The following is a 20,492-nucleotide window of genomic DNA, read 5'->3' as shown; positions in this document are numbered from 1 at the left end:
AGAATCATGCTTTTGTTTTAAAACCATCATTCAAGCAGACAGTTTAGTTTAATTAGGCATTAGACTCTGGTGACATCCTCTAAAGTGAGCTCAAATTTTGGTCAGAAACATCAAATGCATAAGCATAGAGGTATAAGAGCAGATCAATTTTTATATTCAAATTGATAATCTTGGCCAAGCAAAATAATGCCACCCTCTTGTATATGTTCTAACTAGTTATGATCTAGCATCATAGACGGTGGGCACTGGCCATTTTCCCTCTTTCATTGAATAAATCACAAGATCAATCAGAAAAATTTTCCACCAAACTTATTGCTAATCTATCTATTATATGCAACATAAAAGGCTGAGTCTAACACCATGGTGGTCCACATTGCTTTTTTCTTTTTTCTATTGTTACAAGGAAAAGGTCTACAAGACCTACACTTCTTTTAATAATAAGTATATTCGCTACTAACGTATCGCTACACCTATTAAACAGGTAGAAGAGAGAAAGTCTACCCTCTCCAAGGTTTAGGAAAAATTGCACCATAGAAAAAAAAATCCCTAATCTCACTATAGAAAAAAAAAAATTTTCTATAATTCTACCAAAATAAAAAAAATTAATTTACCTTCTTTAAACGGTTTTGATTATAATTGAGCTTCTATAATCAAAAAGATTCCTGGATTAAAAATATTAATTTATATATATTTTACAATAAGAATATCTTCATATCCAAAATCATGTGCAGAATGCTAGTACGATGTTATTTACCTTTTAAGTTTAACAATCAGTTGCTATTCTGTTGGTTGCCATCTTCAACTAGTTCCCCTCGTCATCCCAGTTTCTGTTCTTTATTTTGGTCATCCAGGATGCCTGCAAGCGCAGCTGAAGAGAAGACCAAGCGAATTTTCCCACGCTATCCTCAGAGTGATGGGGTGAGGGTCTTAAACATTTTAAATGACTTGCCTTTATTGTGTAACGAGGCTCACCTAGGAATCAGTTAAATGTTATCATGCTAATTCTTTAGTGGTATCAGTTCTGCTTTGTATTTATACACACGCATGCACTTGTGTGCTTCCAAGTTCCAAACATTACACAAAGCTAGGAACAAAATACCAGCAGGCGATTTCTCACTGCTTGTGAACCTCAGAAAGATTTTGGCAGTCCAAGTACCAAATTAATCATGCCACTAGGTTGGCAAGAGTTAAGGGATGCTGCTGTGTCAGTGAAAATATTTGATCAATAAAAGTAATTTGATTAGAGATGATTTTGTCATACTTCTAGACAAATGACCTAAATTTTTTGTCCACCGGCATGCATTTTGTGGCATGATTTTTTGTGACAGGCTGCGACCACACTTATAATTCCATATTATACAGATGGGACTGAAAATTTCAGTATCTGATGGAATTGTCTAGATCTAGATAGGGTTTCAGAATGTGTCATGGTTGCCCATAGTCATGCAACCGCACTTAGATTGGCTGCCAAGATGTCTTGCTTAAGATACTTTGTTGAGGATAACCTGAACTGCAGAGCATGCTGAAGGACTTGGATTCTACAGCCAACATTCAATCTACAGCAGCTATTACTGTTCCAGCTTAGACTTCCAATTTGAGCATGATCTTTTTGTTTTTCTTAAGGTGTCAAAAAGCAAATTTGTTGATCAGCTGCTCCTCTTTCAATTTATTCTTTTTATGTTACTTGAAGAGATTATTGAATTCAGTTTTCAAAATACATATCATTGCAAAACTGAAGCTGTACAGAAAGAACAGATGCTAATATTTTTCTAAGAAGGACAAGACACTAATATTTTTCTAACTATTAAGTTATCCATCTACCACGATTGTTATCAGTTTTTGTTCGAGAGTCCAGATTTAAAAATAAGAGAATCAAATAAGCTCAAATTAATGGTTAAGAAATAAAAGATCTAATATATTCGACTCATATCAATGATATAAGAGTAGTGAAGGATATAGCATGGAGTGAACGCATCGACAGAATGAGAAAGAATAAAATAAACTCTGGCTAAGCCAGAGGACACTAGTTGCAGTGACAAAAAAAAGAGCAGTAGAGATCTGGAAGATTGTATTATGCGTGCAAAAAAGTTTAGAAGTCTCAAACGTGATGGCACATTTGAAGGTAAGTAGGAGAGGACATGATTTAAGAAAATCTAACAGAACTCATTTGTTCTAACAATAATTTAAGTGGAAATATATCAAATATAATAAACCTCACATCTTGAACCCATAAAACAGAAATAACTACAATAGTGATCTTTCTTCCCTTCCCCTTCTGTATAAGAGAAAAGAAGTATATTACAAGCAAGATCAATTTTGCAAGAAACTACGTTATGCTACATGTATCATACAATAAAAGTCACAAACTCATAATGTAGTTATCGGCATGGTGGCCAGCCAGAAGACAAAAAATGGAACGAGGCAGATGTGTTAGATCCTAAAACACACAACTGGCACAATCCATTTCCCCAGAAATGCTGACCATTCCTTATAATACAACAGCAGCCTTTGCTGCCACTGCTATCTGCTCCTCATCGATGTATAGTAAGGATCCTTCCTGTACTATAGAGGACTCCACAGTCATTATATTCAAGCATAATCCAAGCTTCTTTGGCAACCTTATTTACGACAATGAGAGCCTATTTAGCAACATCACCAGAAGCCGAGCACTGTTGCTTAACATCTCCAGGTCTTGGGTCCCTGGATGCAGTAGCAGATCATTGAACCAAATTGTTCACCACAGATTCTTCATCCCCTTCCTTGGCCTCAGCAACTTGGGCTATGTTTGCATCTATTTTGCTGCCTCTGCATTGAAAGAAGCATAAAATGGTTAAAGTCTGTCTTGCATGAAGACTTGATAGAGGCAAAATACTTTGGTGATTTACCCAGAATAAATCACGAGGCCAACTGCAACAGCCCCAAAAGCTATGAAGTACATCCAGTCAACCTGAAGGGATGCCAATTTCACTTCATTGAACTTTTAATCTTAATAATTATTATGCATATCAGAGGGATTGGTCAACAACCTTCTGATGATAAGCAAAGATGCGTATTAGAACAGCCCACATGTCCGACGTCAGCAGCGAAAGATTTAGCATTGTCGATCCGCTTATCTTGTGATTATGAAAGAAAGAGGAAAAGGATAAATTATTAAGTGAACGAAAAGGAGCGAGATAAAGAATAATTTTTCAGTCTTGTGGATTTCAAGTTATTCATAATTTATCAGTCTTGTTCGTTTCTACTTATTCCTTTGATAAATAACCAAAATATTATCAAAGAAGCAGCAAAAGTGAAGTTGATTTTGATTTAAACAGGAACACATATTGCTGGAGAAGTTATGTTTATGTTCAACTGGTAGGGAAGACAATATCAGCTCCTTGGCATCCTTCTCCACTTTGGAGATGACCAGGGTTCAAACCCTGGTGATAGGCAACCTCCACCATATTTCTCTAAATAAAATAGACTAAAATAAACAATTGGTAAGAACGACATGTAAATAACATCACAGACTATGTAGACCTGTTGAATTGAGGAGTGACTGCTAAAAAAATATATGCTTGTCCCAAAAGGATTGCGATATAAGCAATGATCTAAGGTATAATCCTTTTTTTTCTGACTTTATCATGTAGTGTCCCCCCCCCCCCCCCCAAAAAAAAAAAAAAATAAAATAAAATAAAATAAAATAAAATAAAAAATCCAACCATTCCATACCAAAGTTACTGGTAGTTGCTAAATGCAGTCTGGTGGACTGAAGAAAGACCACTAGATATGAAAGCAAATTCAATTATTATGTTATAACAAAATTCCTGCAAGCAAGCTGTGTGAAAACATTTTATCTATATTGCTGAAAAAAATGATCAGTTAAAAGTTCTGCTTACATAATAGATCATTGGCATTATGAAATCCAAATCCATACACAATCTTGAGCATACCTTGAGTATGACCGGTACTGTAGAATAAAACAAGAACATTGCTAATGCAAACCCAAGAAATGGTAGCACCTGAAATCGAATGTTCAACCATCCTAAGTTCTTTTATTTGAAAGTCTCACTGGAATGTATAGTCAGAAACAACCATACTTCCCTATGTTCAACAAATTATGAATATATAAGCTCCTTCAGAAGTCTAGACTATAATAAATTGTGGGTGCAACTATATAATAATACTATCATACAGCTAAGAGGAATACTGCCCTGCAATTGCAAACTTAGAATAATACATTACATCCACGACATGCATATTTACGTGTACAAATATATCCAGCAAGATAAAGCATCATTGTCTTAAGCTGAACAACTAAATTGAACTATAACATTGAGTACAAGCAGAAACAACAATAACCTAAGTAATGTATATGTCGTGTTAGTAAAAGGTCAAATTCAGCATGTTGGTCATATTCTACTAAAATGTAATCCACTGAAAATCGGAATCTTGTGCTTGCCATGGTCTATGGCCTTAATTCTTTTCAACCAACAACTTCAAATTAAAACAATAAGATTAGCAAATTTCCTTGGAAAGATCCATTCCACAATGTATTAGAATCTCTTATTCTCATCTTTTACGTCATTTGTTTGACCTCAACAATACAGATACATCAATTACCATATGTCTTGGTTCAAATTTGGGAAACAGAAAAATTAAATCTCGTGTTTATTTTGGATTTTAAGTTTAATATATTTTAAAAGTCACTCAGAAAAAAGTAGATTTCACTAAACGCAAGACTAGTGCTAGGATGAAACAGATAGGCAATTGTGCGACATTTTCCACTGTACCTTCTTATGTTTGGGGAAAGGTAATGGTGTAGCAGTTGCAGAGTAAAGTAGAATAGGCAACCATATTGATCTTTACCACTGCCAAATGAAATACAGTTTTTATAATTGCATCTAGTTCTTGCAAAGCTTGGGCATAGGATATTGTGGATTCAGATGAGGGCAAGGATTTGAAAGGGATACTTCAAAAAAGAATTTAGTGCTCTAGCGGGGGCCCAGTGGCAGCAAAGAGCAGCGACTTGATTAGATGTATGCATCATAAATAATCCTAAAGTTCAAACAAATAAGGCTTAGCAAGTAGCTTAAAAATATTTTCCTATGTTACGATAACTGTCTCAGATGACCTCAAGTTTGTTCCCACATCATCTTCCAATCATGATGTTATGAATTTATGAAAAGTTATGAATTTAATATCTTTTATTTTACTGTTTTACACCATAACAGCAATGAGATCTTTTTCGGCTGGATTAGGTTCATCCTTGGATCCTGTTAAAAGATGAAGCAAATAGCAAGCAATAAGTGTGCCATGTCCATCCAATGAGGAGGAAGATTCTCGGCTGAATAACAGTCCATCTTAGTTGATTGTTTTATTAACTATTTAAAAGCAGTCTAGAATATTTTCATATTTCATACTATTTAACTGTTTTTGACAGTTCGCTAAGAACCCGTTCAAGTTGCAGGTGTGAACTACTCAAATGTGTTGAACAAGATGAGTAGAATTGAGAATTTTTACCATGAGTTATAAAAATTTGTGTTCAGAGCAAATTTATTAACCTTACAAAGAATGACATAGAATCATCATATATGCTTAAAACACCAGCATAAGAAAAGATGCACATTCGCAAACAGAGTAGATATATCAAAAATGTGAAAAGTGAAATCAGCATGAGTGATTAAGAAATAAAAGTGGTAACAGCACAAAATCACTTTGTGAGTGTAAGAGAGATAGAGAGAGAGTCATACCGCACCAGCCGTCCAGTGGATAGATTTGAGCTCATTGCGTTCAAGTATGCTTCTGGGAGATTGATTAAGGAAAGAAAACATTGAGCTTAGCTTATGAAAATTAAAAGGTGACAATTATCTCAGAATTCCTTTGTTTCATCAGGGTTCTCATTGACAGAAAACCCAAGCAAAAATTATCATTCATGATTCATGAACTTCACAGTTCTACAGACTGGCTTTCCCATGAAAACCCAGTTCGTCTAAACTTAAACTCCAGTATAAACATTAAATCAGTCTAAACATCATAATTGATAAAAGAAATAAAAGAAAAAAATAAGAAAGCCCCGCTCATCTGAGCTTAAACTCCAGTATAAACATTAAATCAGCCTAAACATCATAATTAATAAAAAAATAAAATAAAAGATTAACAATATTAATCTACAAAATGAGGTATCATCATCATCATGACTATCCAATCTTTTCTCATCAAACATTGTGTCAGCGATGGAAATTTAACAGTTTAACTGAACGTGGAGAAGGTTCTAGGAAGGAACAAGCATTTTCAAACAGTGGTCAACCAAACATCAACTTCTAGAAATTGGTTCCAGATTCCTGGTTAGTACAAAGCTAGGCAGGAGAAGCTATGCAATTAAGTCTAAACAGCTAGTTGGTAGATAGGGAAATTAACATTATTGGTCACAGTTTTAAGCTCATGGAACTAAGGAGTAGCCCTCCAATATTCTCTTAGACTTCAAAAGAGTCGAGATGAGACAGATAATACAAGTACCTATGTTCATCCTAAAGCAGAAAAAAAGAAGTCGAAGTGTCAAATGAGAAGCAGTTTATAAAAAATGTAAACCTGCATGTAAGACAATGAATTTGAATCCTAGAATTCTCAGCCACCCTTTTACTTATAAGATGGTCATATGTTTGTGAACTATGAGATCTTCCACAAAAGAGAGAGAGTTCAGATAAAAATGATAACACAATTTATAGCTACGCTGTCTAATCATGATTCAGATTAGTAAAAAATTTGCCATATGAAATTTTATAATCATTCTCAGATGTAACATTACACAATCTATGATCATGTCAAATCTAGGGCTTTCTTTCCAGCTTTTCCAAATCTTTCCTTGCAATTATTACTCATTTAACTTCATGCTGCTCTCCTCTCTTTCCTTAGCCACTCTTGAACAAAATGCCAAGCATCTCTCCTTGCTACATCCCCCTAAGATATATGTGGCAAATTCTCATACCATCTTAATTAGATTGCTATCATTTTGTCCTCTTCTCAACTCCAGACTTTGTCCTATGCTTCCTGGATTCAGCACATATCCACCTCTTTAGTTTCCAGCATTATATATAAAATTTCATATTTTCTCAAAGACATAAAAATTCATTTCTCTAGAAAGATCCTCTTCTTAGAGAAATAAAAAAGGTGCTCGATTGCTGACACTACTGAATTCAAGTAATGCTTCAGGCAGTGTCATAAGAACTCCAAAGGAATACGAGATTATATGATTATCTGCACCAAGAAGACAGATAAACTAATATGGCTGCTCGTTAGCATAGCACATCCTTAATCTTATGCGGAAAAATCAGATTGTGATAGTTCAAACCATGGTATGCTGTGCTAGCCTGAATCGGACAGTACGAAGCATATCGTACCGTCCCGATTCGGTACTGGTACCTCGCATGGTAGCATACTGACACTCGGTATGCCAGAAAAATTTCATACCATACCGTACCGGCACTGTGCTAGTGTGGCACCGGTACAAGATCTGGTACCGAGATGGTGAACCTTGGTTCAAACCAATCAGGATTTAGATACACCTATTTACCTGTTATCTCATATATGTTAAATACTACCAAAGAAAAAAAAACATTGGTGCTCAGAAGCGTGTTCTTAAATGACATGGAGATGCAACTAGATGATGACTGGTTATGTCTCAAAGACCCTAAAGTTATGGCTAAATAGTCATCCAAAGATTATACATGGATGCAGGCTTTCTATGAACATGCTTCAATGAGTGACAAAATGTGTGGGGCAAACAAGCCTCCACTGGTATCACTTATTCATTGAAATGTCAAGGATACATTTGACAGGCACTGACAACAGCTCCAAATGTGCCAAGCATGGCCATCAACTCAACTCTTTCTGCCTTCTTCACCAGAAACTCCTGGAGAATGTTACTGAGATGTTAAGTCCCATATGTGAGAAGCAATAGTTTTGGCTAATGTTAACAAGAAGTGAGAACGACGACTTAAAAGAGAAAGCTAATTTTATTTTGTAGACTGTCATAAAATAGCAGCAGAATAATATATTGAGCAATACTAATACTTGACAACTGAGCAACTGTTGAGAAAAAATTGTGAGATGATAAAAATTGTGCCAAGTAATGTCACTTTTAACAAACAACACAACTAACTATATATTGGCATCCAGTAGATCATGTTTAAAGCTAATCATATAGCTCCTTACTATTTTATTAGATACGTCTAAAAAAGAAAAAGTAACAGAAAGCTTCTGTAAATACTGAGAAACTCTGCAGACATTTAATTCATGCAAAGAAAGAGGGAAAAAAGCTATGGCTTGCTTTGGTTCAAGAGGCCATATTAATCAAAAAGCTTACAAGTTAGCAATATTAGATAATGCTCATCATTACCACAATCTTGAAGGTTTTCTAATTTACATACCTCACTAACATTACTAACTGCATAAAGTGTTGATCCAGCAATGACAAGCATATCTCCTTTCACAGGGTTGCTCCCCGCTGCGAGCAATTACAAAAGGGGATAAAATATGAGAGAAGGGAAAAAATGCATCTGTTGCCTCTTGTATTAAAGTATACATCATAATGGCATGTTAGATAATAATTAACAATTTACCATACTTCTACAGCAATATTGAAGAAAAAAGGACCAGACTCCAGACATTACTTGCAGCTAAGCATGCTAAAGTACACATTGTTCTGGCAGACATAGGTTTCATGTGGGCTGTATGCATCATAATTTGCCCTATGACTTGGGTACTCCTACTAGCTTACGTAGAGTATAAGATAATCTGTCTCAGTTTTATGAGCTTATAAAGGAAATAAACTTGTGAATCCATTTAGAGATGTCAGAATCTGCCATCAGATTTATAACTTGAAAGAAAAGAATGCTCTGATTTGATCAACATGAGAAAAAGAAAAATGTTGGAAGGTGCAATCAATCCTAACCGTTATATCCAATGTATATATTGAATTTGTCATCACATCATAGCGCTACAACCAGTACCTTAGCGTAGATCAAGGAACAAATGGTGTTTTATAGGATTATATTGAGATCAGCAAACATATGCCATAGGAGAAGTGACAGGTAATGGAAATAATGGTGGTGAGAATAGTTCCTAATTGAAACAAGCCAATAGAGGGTTCTGACTGTAAATGTTAGAAGCCTTCTCTCTTTAAATCTTACCATAGATGAACTAGCTTTTGATTTTTCTGGTGGAAATTCATGGTATATGTTCTCTCTATATAAATTCTTATCAATTAATGAAACAAAATAAAATTTAGCTGGATTGAGAGAATAAATAACCAAAACTCAGTAGAACCGAAACAATAAACTCAAAATGCAACTTTAGTTAGATGAAAAATGAGACGCAAGTCCAAATCTGATTTACTTGAAAGAGATTCTCAACTGTGACTGGTTTTATATTAGTTCATGTTAGATCAGGTGTTGAGAGAAAAAGTACATGAATACATTGAATACATCTTCACTAGCAAGGGCATTGGCTTGATATATGTTTACATTTACAATAATGGCAGGGTCACCATCGAGGTAAGAATATAACAATACAATATCAAAATTCATAATAAAATTTATTTAGCAGGCCGTACTGGTATGTACAAGGTTGCAGACCACCTTGTAGGCCTAGTATGGAACCGTAATATTTGCATCCTCCTCCCGACCCAATAACAACACCAGGCACCAGATTGGCATCATAGTGAACTCAGCACACCCATGCCTGTCAACTACGGCTTTGGGTGCTGTGCCGGTGCATAAAACCTCATTTCATATAATTTACAAAGTTTACAGGCAATTAGTATATCTTGTTAGGGCAAGGAATATCTAAATTTGTTGTAGCCTCACCTAACACAAGATTGTTCACAGTCTATATGAACAAAATATGGGGATGTATGGTAATTCACATACCAATAAATAGATGACAAAGCTAAACAATCATTAAAGTACCAGCCATGACATGAAACTTGAGCACTTGAGCAAGACTGCAAGAGATGGCATCATAGTTCTTGGCTTTCCAAGAGATATGGAAATCTCGAATAAAGATGTTAACTAATACTAGAACCCCAAAGCTTAAGTGGTCAAAGAAGAAGCCAACAATATATATAAAGCCTAAACACCTCAACCCCCTCACAAATGGCTCAGCATGTGAAGGCATAAACAAGTCACAAACGAGTTAAGATAACAAGCAAGGTTCAAAAACTCGGTTTCAATTTCAATTTTGTCTGGGCCTATGAAAATTTGCTTTTAGTTTTTGATAGTTTTGGAAATTCTGTTCCAAGTTTCAAAATTTCAATAAAAAAATCAAGAAAAAAATTTACCAAAATCTAAAAAAAAGTAAAATTAAATAAGGCATGAAAAGTTACTATGTAATATTTTAAAGTATTTTTTCTTCTATAGGTTCTTTTATTTACATATTTTTCACAATTTTATGCTGAAGTTAATATTACATATATTGTGAATATATATATTATCTAGTGATGGGCATGTGGATGAATATTAGAGACTTGCAGTGGAATATTAAGATCCTTGTTCATGATAATTTCCACATAAAAAGCATGCATACGACATTTAAAATATTTATACCTTTCCATAATGATAAATCTGAAATTGATTTAATCGTCCATGGAATGATTGAGGTCGCGAACGCATATCACTCTAAGAATTACCACCCACAGCCACTTCAATCCACATGCTCTATTCTTTGAAGGCTTGTTTAGCCTTGAATCTCTAGCAACTTCAGGCTAAGGGAATACTCTGTAAGAAGACCTTGTTCTATTGCTTCGGAATAAGCTTTCTTCTCTCTTCCTCTCTTTTTTTTCTCTTGGAGAAGAAACTCTCTATCCACCCTATCTCTCTCCCCTTTTATTTTTCCTCATGCTGGGGTTTCTCTCACGCACCTCTCTCTTTTCTCACACCAACCTAAGGTGTCTCTTCTAGGATTACATAAAGGAGGAAGCGTCAGTATTTCCTTGGGGTGCCTCATAATAGTTCTAGCTGGACTCAAATAGAAGAAAGGAGGGGAGGCCCTTACTTAGGTGGCCCTTCCCATATGATGTCGCATTCCCAAGGGGTTGCACCATTATATGGTGGATAAGAGAGGAAAAAGGAGGGGTCCCACATGATTGGCTGCCCGCTACTTGGAAGCCCTCCAAGCTGGCCTAGGTCAAGGCCTTGCTTGACCTGACCTAGCCTAAACCTATATTTAGGCTATTTCTTTAGCTCAATTATAGTTCAATTAATTCTCCAATCATATCCAGACCTTTTTTGATCCAATTAAAGATTATCTATTAAGAGAACAAATAGTTTGAATATTATTCCAATTAACTTGGAGATAGATGGCACATGCAAGACACACTATCAAAATAGGTTAACTCAGCTCACCAATGATCTATCTCTATAGGTCCGCTATAATCACACATTAGCAATGTGGCTTGGCATAGGGATATGGAACTCATATCATATTATCATTCCATCAGTGAATCAGGATGAAACTAGTTAGTCATCTTGTTCCTGCTCAAGGTTTTTATTGCAATTTAGTCTCCCATAATTCCAATGTCCTCGTATAACCCTTGAAAACTAATGTACTATCAAATTCTTAGTCATATGACATCATAGCTCATTAAAAATCTAGACCATGTCGGATACCTTTTTTAACAAAAATCCATTCACATGAAACCATTTTAAAATAATTATATAATTTTATCAAAACAATTATTTCTAAAACTTTAAGTTAAGTAACTGCCTAGGCTCAGGTCTTATATGCTTGACCATGTCTCTGCTCTAATATGGATATATCATATGATGGATTTTATGTTGGACGCCCTCACTTGCATCCGAATCCAGTAGATCCCTATGCTCCCTATAAAAGATATAGACTAGGATACCATTACCGGTACATGGGTTTGGTCACAAATTTACTGATATCCAAAGTATAGTGAAGCGTCCTGTCCTTCAGATCAAGAGACCACTTATAAGCTATGCAACTTGGTCAATACCTCAACCCTTAACAGTGATTTCCAAGATGGTTTGTTATATTGACCGTTCAATATGATAGAAAACTAGAAAATCAGTGCAAGGTCAACACTTTGGTGGAGGAAATATATATATGCAGTCACTTACACCTTAGCAATCTTATAAGTGCGATGCACCTATAAATGAAAACATATTTCAAGCACTTAGGAATATTCGATCCTCCCAGTGGTAAACACTTCGATCACTTAGATAATTCTTCTAAACCATGTATTTATCCATATAATGTGTGCATGTACATAAAAAAGGCTTTTAGGGCATACTCTACTCTAACATCTAGTTTTTGAACTTCAATTATTCAAAAAAGAAAAAGATACCGTATTTAACAATTTAGAGCTTTTTAGTTCCTTTTTTACTTTGACCTCAAGAAGAAATATCTTTATCACAGTATCTTACTTTCATGTGGTTGTCATACTTCAACCCAAAACCTTAGGTATTCAATATATTGAACTATTTGAAAGAAAGAATTAAGAATATGTATCTCAAATAAATCCAATTCCCACATATGATTACCACCTTTTGCGGACATGATTACACTGCATGAGAAATTGAGTTAATTTAGGGCCGATTTGGCATAGTTGTGTTTTTGTTTTTCTACAAATAAGTGAAAACCGAATGGAGATTGACGTTGAAGATAGCATTTGCATAAAATTTCTTCTTTTTCTTTGCTTTTATTTTCATATTTTTTGAAAGCAGTACATCTTTGCTTCCAAAAGCTTTTGCAGACAATCTCGAAAAGCAGAATGGTTTCATCATACATATTGTTCAGTATAGATCATTTTTCTTCATGTTTTTGAAGAAAACAAAAGCAATGGCCAATAGACCCTTAATATTCCAAACACACTTGATGGGAGGTGTTTTCAAGCATGGAAATTCATCACCGATGATCCTAAATTCTAATAGATAGAAGACAATACAAATTATGACGGCTAGGCAATAGCTAATAAAGCTGAAGGATAAATGAGTAGCTTGTGAGACTTTAGGGGAAAAAGTTCTAAATATTGAAGTCCTATTATTGACCAAAATAAAGGCAAATGCAACTACAAAAAACAGAACTTCTAATTTGCCAATTAAAATTCTGAAAGCAAAAGTGTAGACCTAGTGATTTGATTAGAACCTTGAGACTGCCAATTATAGCACAAGATATGGAAGTCCTCAATAATCATTCTAAAACAGGGGGAAGAAATGTCCGTTTCTATTATGAGCATAGGATTGTTAAACATTGCAAGTAATTTAACATAAAGAACATCTAGTTACCTTCATGGTCACTTGCATGTACATCAGAAAATACAACTAACACAAGACCAGCAACACAGATGGCCACACCAACAAACTTCCAGAGTCCATATTTCGTTTTCAGGAAAATCCAGGTAAGAAATATAACACATGGAATTGACCAACAATCCAGAAGCATCACGCTTGTCAAAGATGTGTACTGATAGGCCTTCACCACTACACATAAAAAAGGCATGTTTAAGCTGTCCATGGTGCAAGGAGCTAATCATATAACATTTGAATATTAAGTTTTCACTTAAAGCTAGAAAACTGGGTAAATATCTAGAAGATAAAGTAGATGCAGTGAACCGATACCCCAAGTGATACAACCATTCAAGAATAAAATTTTCTGGAATTGATTAGACATCAATTTCAAATATAGAGTTGTTTGAAAAGCACCAATCATAATCACAATAATTTAACTACTTGTCATAAGCACATGATTCACTCGACTGTGCTCACTCATCTAATAGATCAAAGAAGAGCAAATGGTACTCATTTCCCTAAGCCATGGTATCATGAAACTGAACACTTGTCCCATGAACAGATGGTTTTCATCAGAAAAGCACCGTTATCCAGTCAAAGCCAACTTGCATTGAGGACCATCATGTAACATATACTCACCAAGAAAATTGGCCTCCACATCAACAACTGCAAGCATCAGATAGTAATACCAATCTATCTGTACAAGAAAACAAACAGGAGAACGTTCATAAATACCATATGACAGGAGCTACAACGTTACAAAGTTCAACATGGAGTCCGATATGCACTAATCAATGCAAAAGAGATTACCAACATTCTACATGAAATAAGTTTGAATTTTGATCGTATCAGTAAAGCTTCACATACAGTATTTGTTCTCCCCAAATTATAAAATATGATGACAAATGTGTGAGCTTTACAAACCTTTAAGATGTTGAGAATCAGCATACCTATAAGGAACAATTCTTTCAATAAAGTGAGAGGATAAAGTCATTATTCATTACTCTGAGCTGTTTGGATAACATACGCAAAACATGTCCAAAAGCATCACGCATGTTTAAAAGAGAATAATCTTTTTTTCCTATCTATATAGTGAAGATGGAGGAGACTGAAAACATTAAACTTGCACAAGCCTTCAATGAGAGTGCTAAGCAATGAGAGTGCTCACTAAGACCAGCAATCAGCGGGATCCAATATGGGCTTCAACAAAAGGAACTAGCAGCATACGATGCCATTATACAGAATATTCTTTTTAAGAATATGTAGAATATGTTCACACTTGGGACAAGTCAAAGAGGTTGGTGAAGCATTAGTGTGATGCATTCCATATCAAATGATCACCCTGCTATGGTTACAGAATGAGATCAATGAAGAGCAACAAATGATTGCCCTACTAAATGGACCTCATACACGTTAAAACTATAAGAAACCAACAAATAAAAACCAAGGAAGATGTAAAGCCATAAGCTTTCATGAATTAAAGAAGAAAACATCATTTTTTTTCCCTGAAAGGAGAAGAAAGCATCATTAAAACTATAAGAATACCGATAGAATAAAAAAAAGGGAGAACTTATGATATATGCTTGCTCTGATCAAGGAAGGAAACCCAAGAAAATAGAGTCACATAGAGCCAACAAAAACATTGTCCCAAGATTAAATTTTGAAGAAAGGAATCAAGAAAACAGGAAGAGAAGAACAGGGGACGGGGGAGAGAGAGAGAGATCACAGCACCTGGAGCCGTCGCTTCCGATAGATCACGAAAGCACCATAAACGAACGCGAGCATCAAGTAATTCAAGAACGATTGCGACGTCGGAGCATTGATGCCTAAAATTCATAAACCAATCAACAAACATTCAAAACTATCACAGTAATTGCTTAAAACACCGGAATATTTGATTTAGGGTGGAAAAAGAAGTCTCCTTTTTCGTTTGCCAAAATCAAATCAGCTAAAGAAGATGCACAACCTCGTCTGGAGAGCTCGGAGGAGGAGAAGCCAGTGGAAGTGATGAGTAGCGAAACGAACTGCCCCAAAACTAAGCCGATCAGAGTCTTCTTCGACCACAACCCATCAAACCTCGCCATCCTTCACCAACCAAACCTAAAAACTCTCTCTCCCTCTTCTCACTCTGGTCTAGTTTTATAAATATTTCTCGAGTTCACCGGAGCCAAACGACAATGAGGAGTCATGATTGCTTGGAAGACATCGACGGGCGGTTTCGGAAGTTTGACTTCCGAAAAGGACAGACGCGAACCGTTGGAACTCGAAACCAGGAAAAAGTTGCGGCCTGCAGAAGGTCAAAGGATAAAAAAAGCCGGTAACTTTGGGACTTCGCATAATATAGGTCTCAGGTTTCCAGAAAGAATTCTTTTTCGCTTGCAGCAGTGTACTCGGGGGATATTTTGGGACCAGCTTACTAGCTATTTCGATTATATTAAATAATATTTTATTTTTTGATTTTATAGTATATGTTCGTACTAAATATGTATGAACCATCCCATTTATTCAAAAAAATTCTTCCACTAAAATATTTTTTAAAAAAATTAAAAATATTTTTTATATATTTGATTATCATAAAAATATAGTATATTTCAGAATAACTTATATTTAGTTGAGCATCTGTTTTTTAGAAAAGTTATATAAAATATTTATTATATTTTTAATAAAAAAAGATTTTTACACATTCTATCTAAAAAATTAAAAATATTTGTAGAAAAAAATATTTTAATTTTCATTGCCTTTTTCATATTTCATATAGATTTTTCTTTCCTATATAAATTTTTTATTTCTTTGAAAAAACTATTTTTTATTTTTTAAAAAATTCAATCAAATATAAGGTATTTTTTCATCATCTTTTTTATTTTATTTTTCATTAGAAAAATGAAAGAGAGTGTGGGTGATTCGAACTTGGGTTTGGACAAACGTTGAATCCCTGTTGACCTCATCAAGGGTATGAGCTAAGAGGGAGGACTCCAAGCCCATGCTTGTTTGGTGTGGTGCTTGATGTGCCCATTCGACGAGCTTTTAAAGGGTTTATGGTGATTGCCTTCCTCCTTGAGCTGTGGAAATTTGTATATCAAACATGTTTAGGTTTATTGGAATTGGGTAGGTATGCTCTCCCCTTCACCTAGGATCATGGTAAATTATATCTTGCACACACCAAACTAATTAAATCATCTAATTTCCTTGAGCCAAACACCGAAAGAAGCATATGATGAATAGGGCTATAAAAATGAGACGACTTAATTGGTATTGTGCACAACCATGGGGTGCACATGGTGCATGATATAATTTCTTCTAGGATCGAAGGGCAAAGTGCTCTGAGGGCTCCTTTGGTTGCAGATAGGGTTGGTACTTCTTGACTCTATCTATATGAATCATGTAGAAAGTCTGGTAAATTGGAATAGGCATAGTGAGATGTTAATCTTAGCTGAATCAACATTACCAACTCATTCTTTAGTCAGGTTGAGTCCAGGTACATAGAGTTGCCTTGCCTGATTTATAATATGAGCTTGTCTAGTAATTAGATTGAATCTACATGATTATCTTTCAAGCCTCAAGGTGATATTATATTATTTTTATTTAATTACACAAGGAATATAATTTGAAAATTATTTTTGATCAAACGATTCTCAAAATATGTCAGCAGGGGATTGCTCTGATTCACTTTCTCTTACTCGTTCTATGGAAAGGACTGAAAGAACGAATTCCTTTCAGCCAACTCAGGAGCAGGCGGATAGTGCGACCTTAGTGACCTAGATTCCATCGCGATCGATCAAGCACTTAGAACACTCATAAGTACCCTTCCATGACTGACCCTATTTGATGAAAATACAATAGATGAATAGTCATTCCATGAATAATCATTTTACTATTTTATTTCCTATAAGGAATTAAACATATGAATCCAATCACGACGTTATAGTCACTTCTAACTTCATCCAATCAACTGCCTTGAATGCAATGCCTCTCCTATTTTGAAAACGAACAAAAGAAAGAAAAAACAGGGTTAATTTGCCTTTTTAGACCTTCTTTGTCAACAAGAGCCCTGCCTTGGTCTTCAATCCCCTTGAGCTGCTAGCGAGCATCCCTCTTTGCTTTCTTTGAAGCGTGCATTGGTCATGTAATCTTTTTTAAGCGCTTTTGCTTTCCCCTCTTCTAACGCAACTGAACGAGTGTATTCAAAGTGTACCGCGCCTTGCTTCCGGAAGTTAACTACGGCACCTGCAGAAAGGAGGCTTTCTCTAAGACTTCCAAAGCCCAGAACAGCAGAAGTCGAATCAATTATCAAAATTGGATTTTATAAATAGAAAAGGCGAGGCCCTGTTTCAGACAAAGAATGGGACAGGGGAAGGGGGATAGGTGAGGCGGGCCCCCTTCAACCAGATTACTTTACTAGCTAGAATTCATTCTTCAACAGTACAGGAACTGGTTTAACAAAAGGAGTCTCGAACTACAGTGATCTGATACCTTCTTCCCTTGGTCTGGGAGGTAGGTTATGTAGGCTAACCATACATGTCCTCCAATTATATCTTCTAAATCGTCCACACTAACAATCCATCCTTCTCCCCTAAAAGGAGATTTTTGAAAATCAAAAAATAGAACGCTTGGGCTAAGGGTCAAGTTGGTCATTTTTCTTACATCTCTCTCTCCCCACCCCCCGAAAAAGTGAGTGATGAGATAGCTCCGCACCATCGGAACTTTTCTCAGCCATCGGATCGGCCGCTCTTCCCTTTCCCTCTGGATTGTAGTTCATCCCTCATGGAGATCGCTCCCTCGCTCGTGTACTTGAGCCCGTTCTATTCGATACTGCTTTCTTTACTCGACTTGTCTAATGGTCCCGTTGCAAATCTTCTTCAGTTCCATCCAAGCTCGGTTTTGTCTGAATCTTCGTGGAAGAAGAAGCGGTTCACCAGTCGTGACGCTTTGGTGACGAAGGTCACCGGGGTGACGGTTTATGGATGGATTCCGTGGTAGTCTCTGACTCCCTCCAACTCAATCAATATCAACAACATGTCGTGACCATGACGGTTTGGTTAGGCTTGGTTGACTTTGTAAGAAAAGATAGTAGGTTGAGGGGCTTCATTGATTAGTAAACCTACGGTGCTGGTAAGGTCGGGACCGTGGTCGTCCGTCTCCGGTTTGCCGGCCGATAAGATCACTGAGATTGACCAGCCAGCTGGGTTGGTTTGGCTATTCCTTTCTATTGAAAAGGAGTCAGCAGACTTTGGTAGGCTTCACTCGTAAGTGAAGGGCGAGGCGACAGCGGCTTTGGTAGCATCCAGGCAAGAACCAGTTGTTTCAACCTAAACCCGCCCACCACCCTGTTCCGCTTAGCCTCATGGGATTTCTTTGAGAATGACGTTCAGTAGCCTTCTAGCCATCGGCCTATCCCCGCTTTTCGGCCGTAATCCCGTGCTTGACCAACGCATTCAATGGATTCCACCATGAACCGGGAGGGGGCGAAGACATGCAGCTTCCATTTTCGGGGTACACAGTCACGTGCTGGGCAAAGGTCACCTCACCCGGCGCTTCTTTGATGATTTCGTTTTCTTTTATATAGAAAGTACGAATAAGCGTAAGCGCAGCAAGAGAATTCGCTGCTTTTGTGCCAACCTTCTCGCCTAGAAGCTAGAAGGAATTAACTCAAATGATTAGGTCATTATCCCATCAGATTATGAATTTACAAAATATTTTCAGCTCTATTGATATTTGATACTAATTAATTATTTTGATATGCATCGTAGTTTACCAATATTGTTTTAATGAACATATGCAAAAAAATGATCATTTACTTGCGGATCTTCTGGACTTATTTATCTAAGTTCTAATAAAAAGTTTTTAAAAGGTGAAATTTTTTTAGTACGTACAGACTAATGTTAAAATTGGGTAATCTGTAGTCAGTGAACATGGCCAATATAATATAATTTATCATGCACTTCTTATCATTTTGGTGCAATTAGAAATTAAATCTGGATCCTCCATGAATCAAATGAACTACTGTAAATGGGTCAGCTTGACTCGTAACCTGATCCATTTAGGCTCGACCTAACTCATTCTTGAAGATCCGTCAGGCCCAGTGAGATTTAAATATTAAACCTATTGTACATTTTGGACTGGGTTTAGACTTTATAAACTTCAACCCGATGCGATCCGTGCACTATATGGGTCTATTTTGGGTCCTTCCACTGCTTACCTAACCCAACTAAATCTGTATCGTCCCAAAGAAAGTATTTTAAGTCTCTTTTTTTTCCTTTCCTCTGTTACGAGAAAAGTGATCAAAGTGCTCAAGAACTCGATCTCACTACATTAATTATATCTGAAATTAATTTGAGTTTAGACTAGACTCCACGAAGAAAATATTAATCTCCCTGCATTAATCAATCTCAAATTAACCGATCCAAAAAAAAAATTCTAAGTCATTTTTCTCAGCAACGAAAACACCAGTTGTTGAGGTTATGAGCATTTTGAATTAGATTGCACTTCTAGATAAACATGAATTCATGAAGTTATGATTATGTTAGTAAACAATTTTGTGGTAGTTAAAATTTAATTTGATTTAGAAGTAAAAACAATTTTTTTATAAAATATTATTAGTAAACAAATATAGATTTGGATCTAACTCGGCATCGATTTGAGCCTAAATACTTTGGGTTAGGTTTAGGTGATATATGACTCCGATCCGATCCGAACGACCCATTGGATTTGAAGTAATTTTCATGGATCCGATCCCATCCAATCTAATTATCTACTGAATTAGGTCTAGGTCCAATATCTATACATGGAATGGATTGGATTAGGGTCAAACAAGTTCAATCCAACCCAAGCCGTTTTCAGTCCTATCCATCCACCATATGTATGTGAATATTTTTTTTTTTTTTGTTAAGGTGGGTGGATTATACCTGACGAGTATGGATATATCCAATAAAATCGAAAAACAAAATACCTCGGAGTGCTAGGAGCAACTTCCCATCTCCAACCCACAGGATATTACCGGAGTAACTAGCTACATAAGCCCCAGTCCGCAGCTCCATTAGCTTCACGGAACACGTACTTGGTCTGAAAGGCCACCCCCATCATTGTCCAGATATCTCGGAATAAAGGATGGGCACTACCATTACCTCTAAGCCCCCTCCAGACCCAACTGATGACCGTGGCCGAATCGCCTTTCAGAACAATGGAACTAGCCCGTAAAACATACCG

General features: G+C 36.1%; 1 protein-coding gene across 3 annotated transcripts; it reads right to left on the bottom strand.

Annotated features, from left to right (window-relative positions):
- Positions 1-2,182: 2,182 nt before the first annotated feature.
- Positions 2,183-15,576, bottom strand: LOC103707786 (solute carrier family 35 member F1-like). 3 transcript variants are annotated; one of them, XM_008792439.3, is made up of 11 exons: positions 15,256-15,576; positions 15,021-15,115; positions 13,929-13,986; positions 13,287-13,481; positions 8,409-8,485; positions 7,809-7,891; positions 5,733-5,784; positions 3,933-4,001; positions 3,027-3,113; positions 2,886-2,947; positions 2,183-2,805 (listed from the first exon to the last, which is right to left on the bottom strand). In XM_008792439.3, exons 1-11 carry the CDS (start codon positions 15,371-15,373, stop codon positions 2,718-2,720), a joined length of 984 nt encoding a protein of 327 aa, XP_008790661.2. In that variant the 5' UTR covers positions 15,374-15,576; the 3' UTR covers positions 2,183-2,717. The 3 variants fall into 3 exon arrangements, with proteins under 3 accessions (XP_008790661.2, XP_008790662.1, XP_017698466.2); XM_008792440.4 differs by lacking the exon at positions 13,287-13,481 and having other exon boundaries at positions 15,256-15,575; XM_017842977.3 differs by lacking the exons at positions 15,021-15,115; positions 15,256-15,576 and adding an exon at positions 14,100-14,214.
- Positions 15,577-20,492: the final 4,916 nt, after the last annotated feature.

This window comes from Phoenix dactylifera, chromosome 7 (genome assembly GCF_009389715.1).
Source record: "Phoenix dactylifera cultivar Barhee BC4 chromosome 7, palm_55x_up_171113_PBpolish2nd_filt_p, whole genome shotgun sequence".
NCBI classification, from domain to species: domain Eukaryota; kingdom Viridiplantae; phylum Streptophyta; class Magnoliopsida; order Arecales; family Arecaceae; genus Phoenix; species Phoenix dactylifera.
The sequence above is the reverse complement of the archived record's forward strand: the minus strand, read 5'-3'. Positions and strand labels throughout refer to the sequence as shown.

Excerpts from the sequence above, each read along its gene's own strand:
- LOC103707786 (XM_008792439.3), bottom strand. The coding sequence starts at position 15,373 with ATGGCGAGGTTTGATGGGTTGTGGTCGAAGAAGACTCTGATCGGCTTA. Across the intron at positions 5,785-7,808 it reads GTTGTCAGTGCCTGTCAAAT|AAGCATACTTGAACGCAATG; the intron begins GTATCCTTGACA and ends TCAATCTCCCAG. Across the intron at positions 2,806-2,885 it reads GGCCTCGTGATTTATTCTGG|AGGCAGCAAAATAGATGCAA; the intron begins GTAAATCACCAA and ends CTTTCAATGCAG.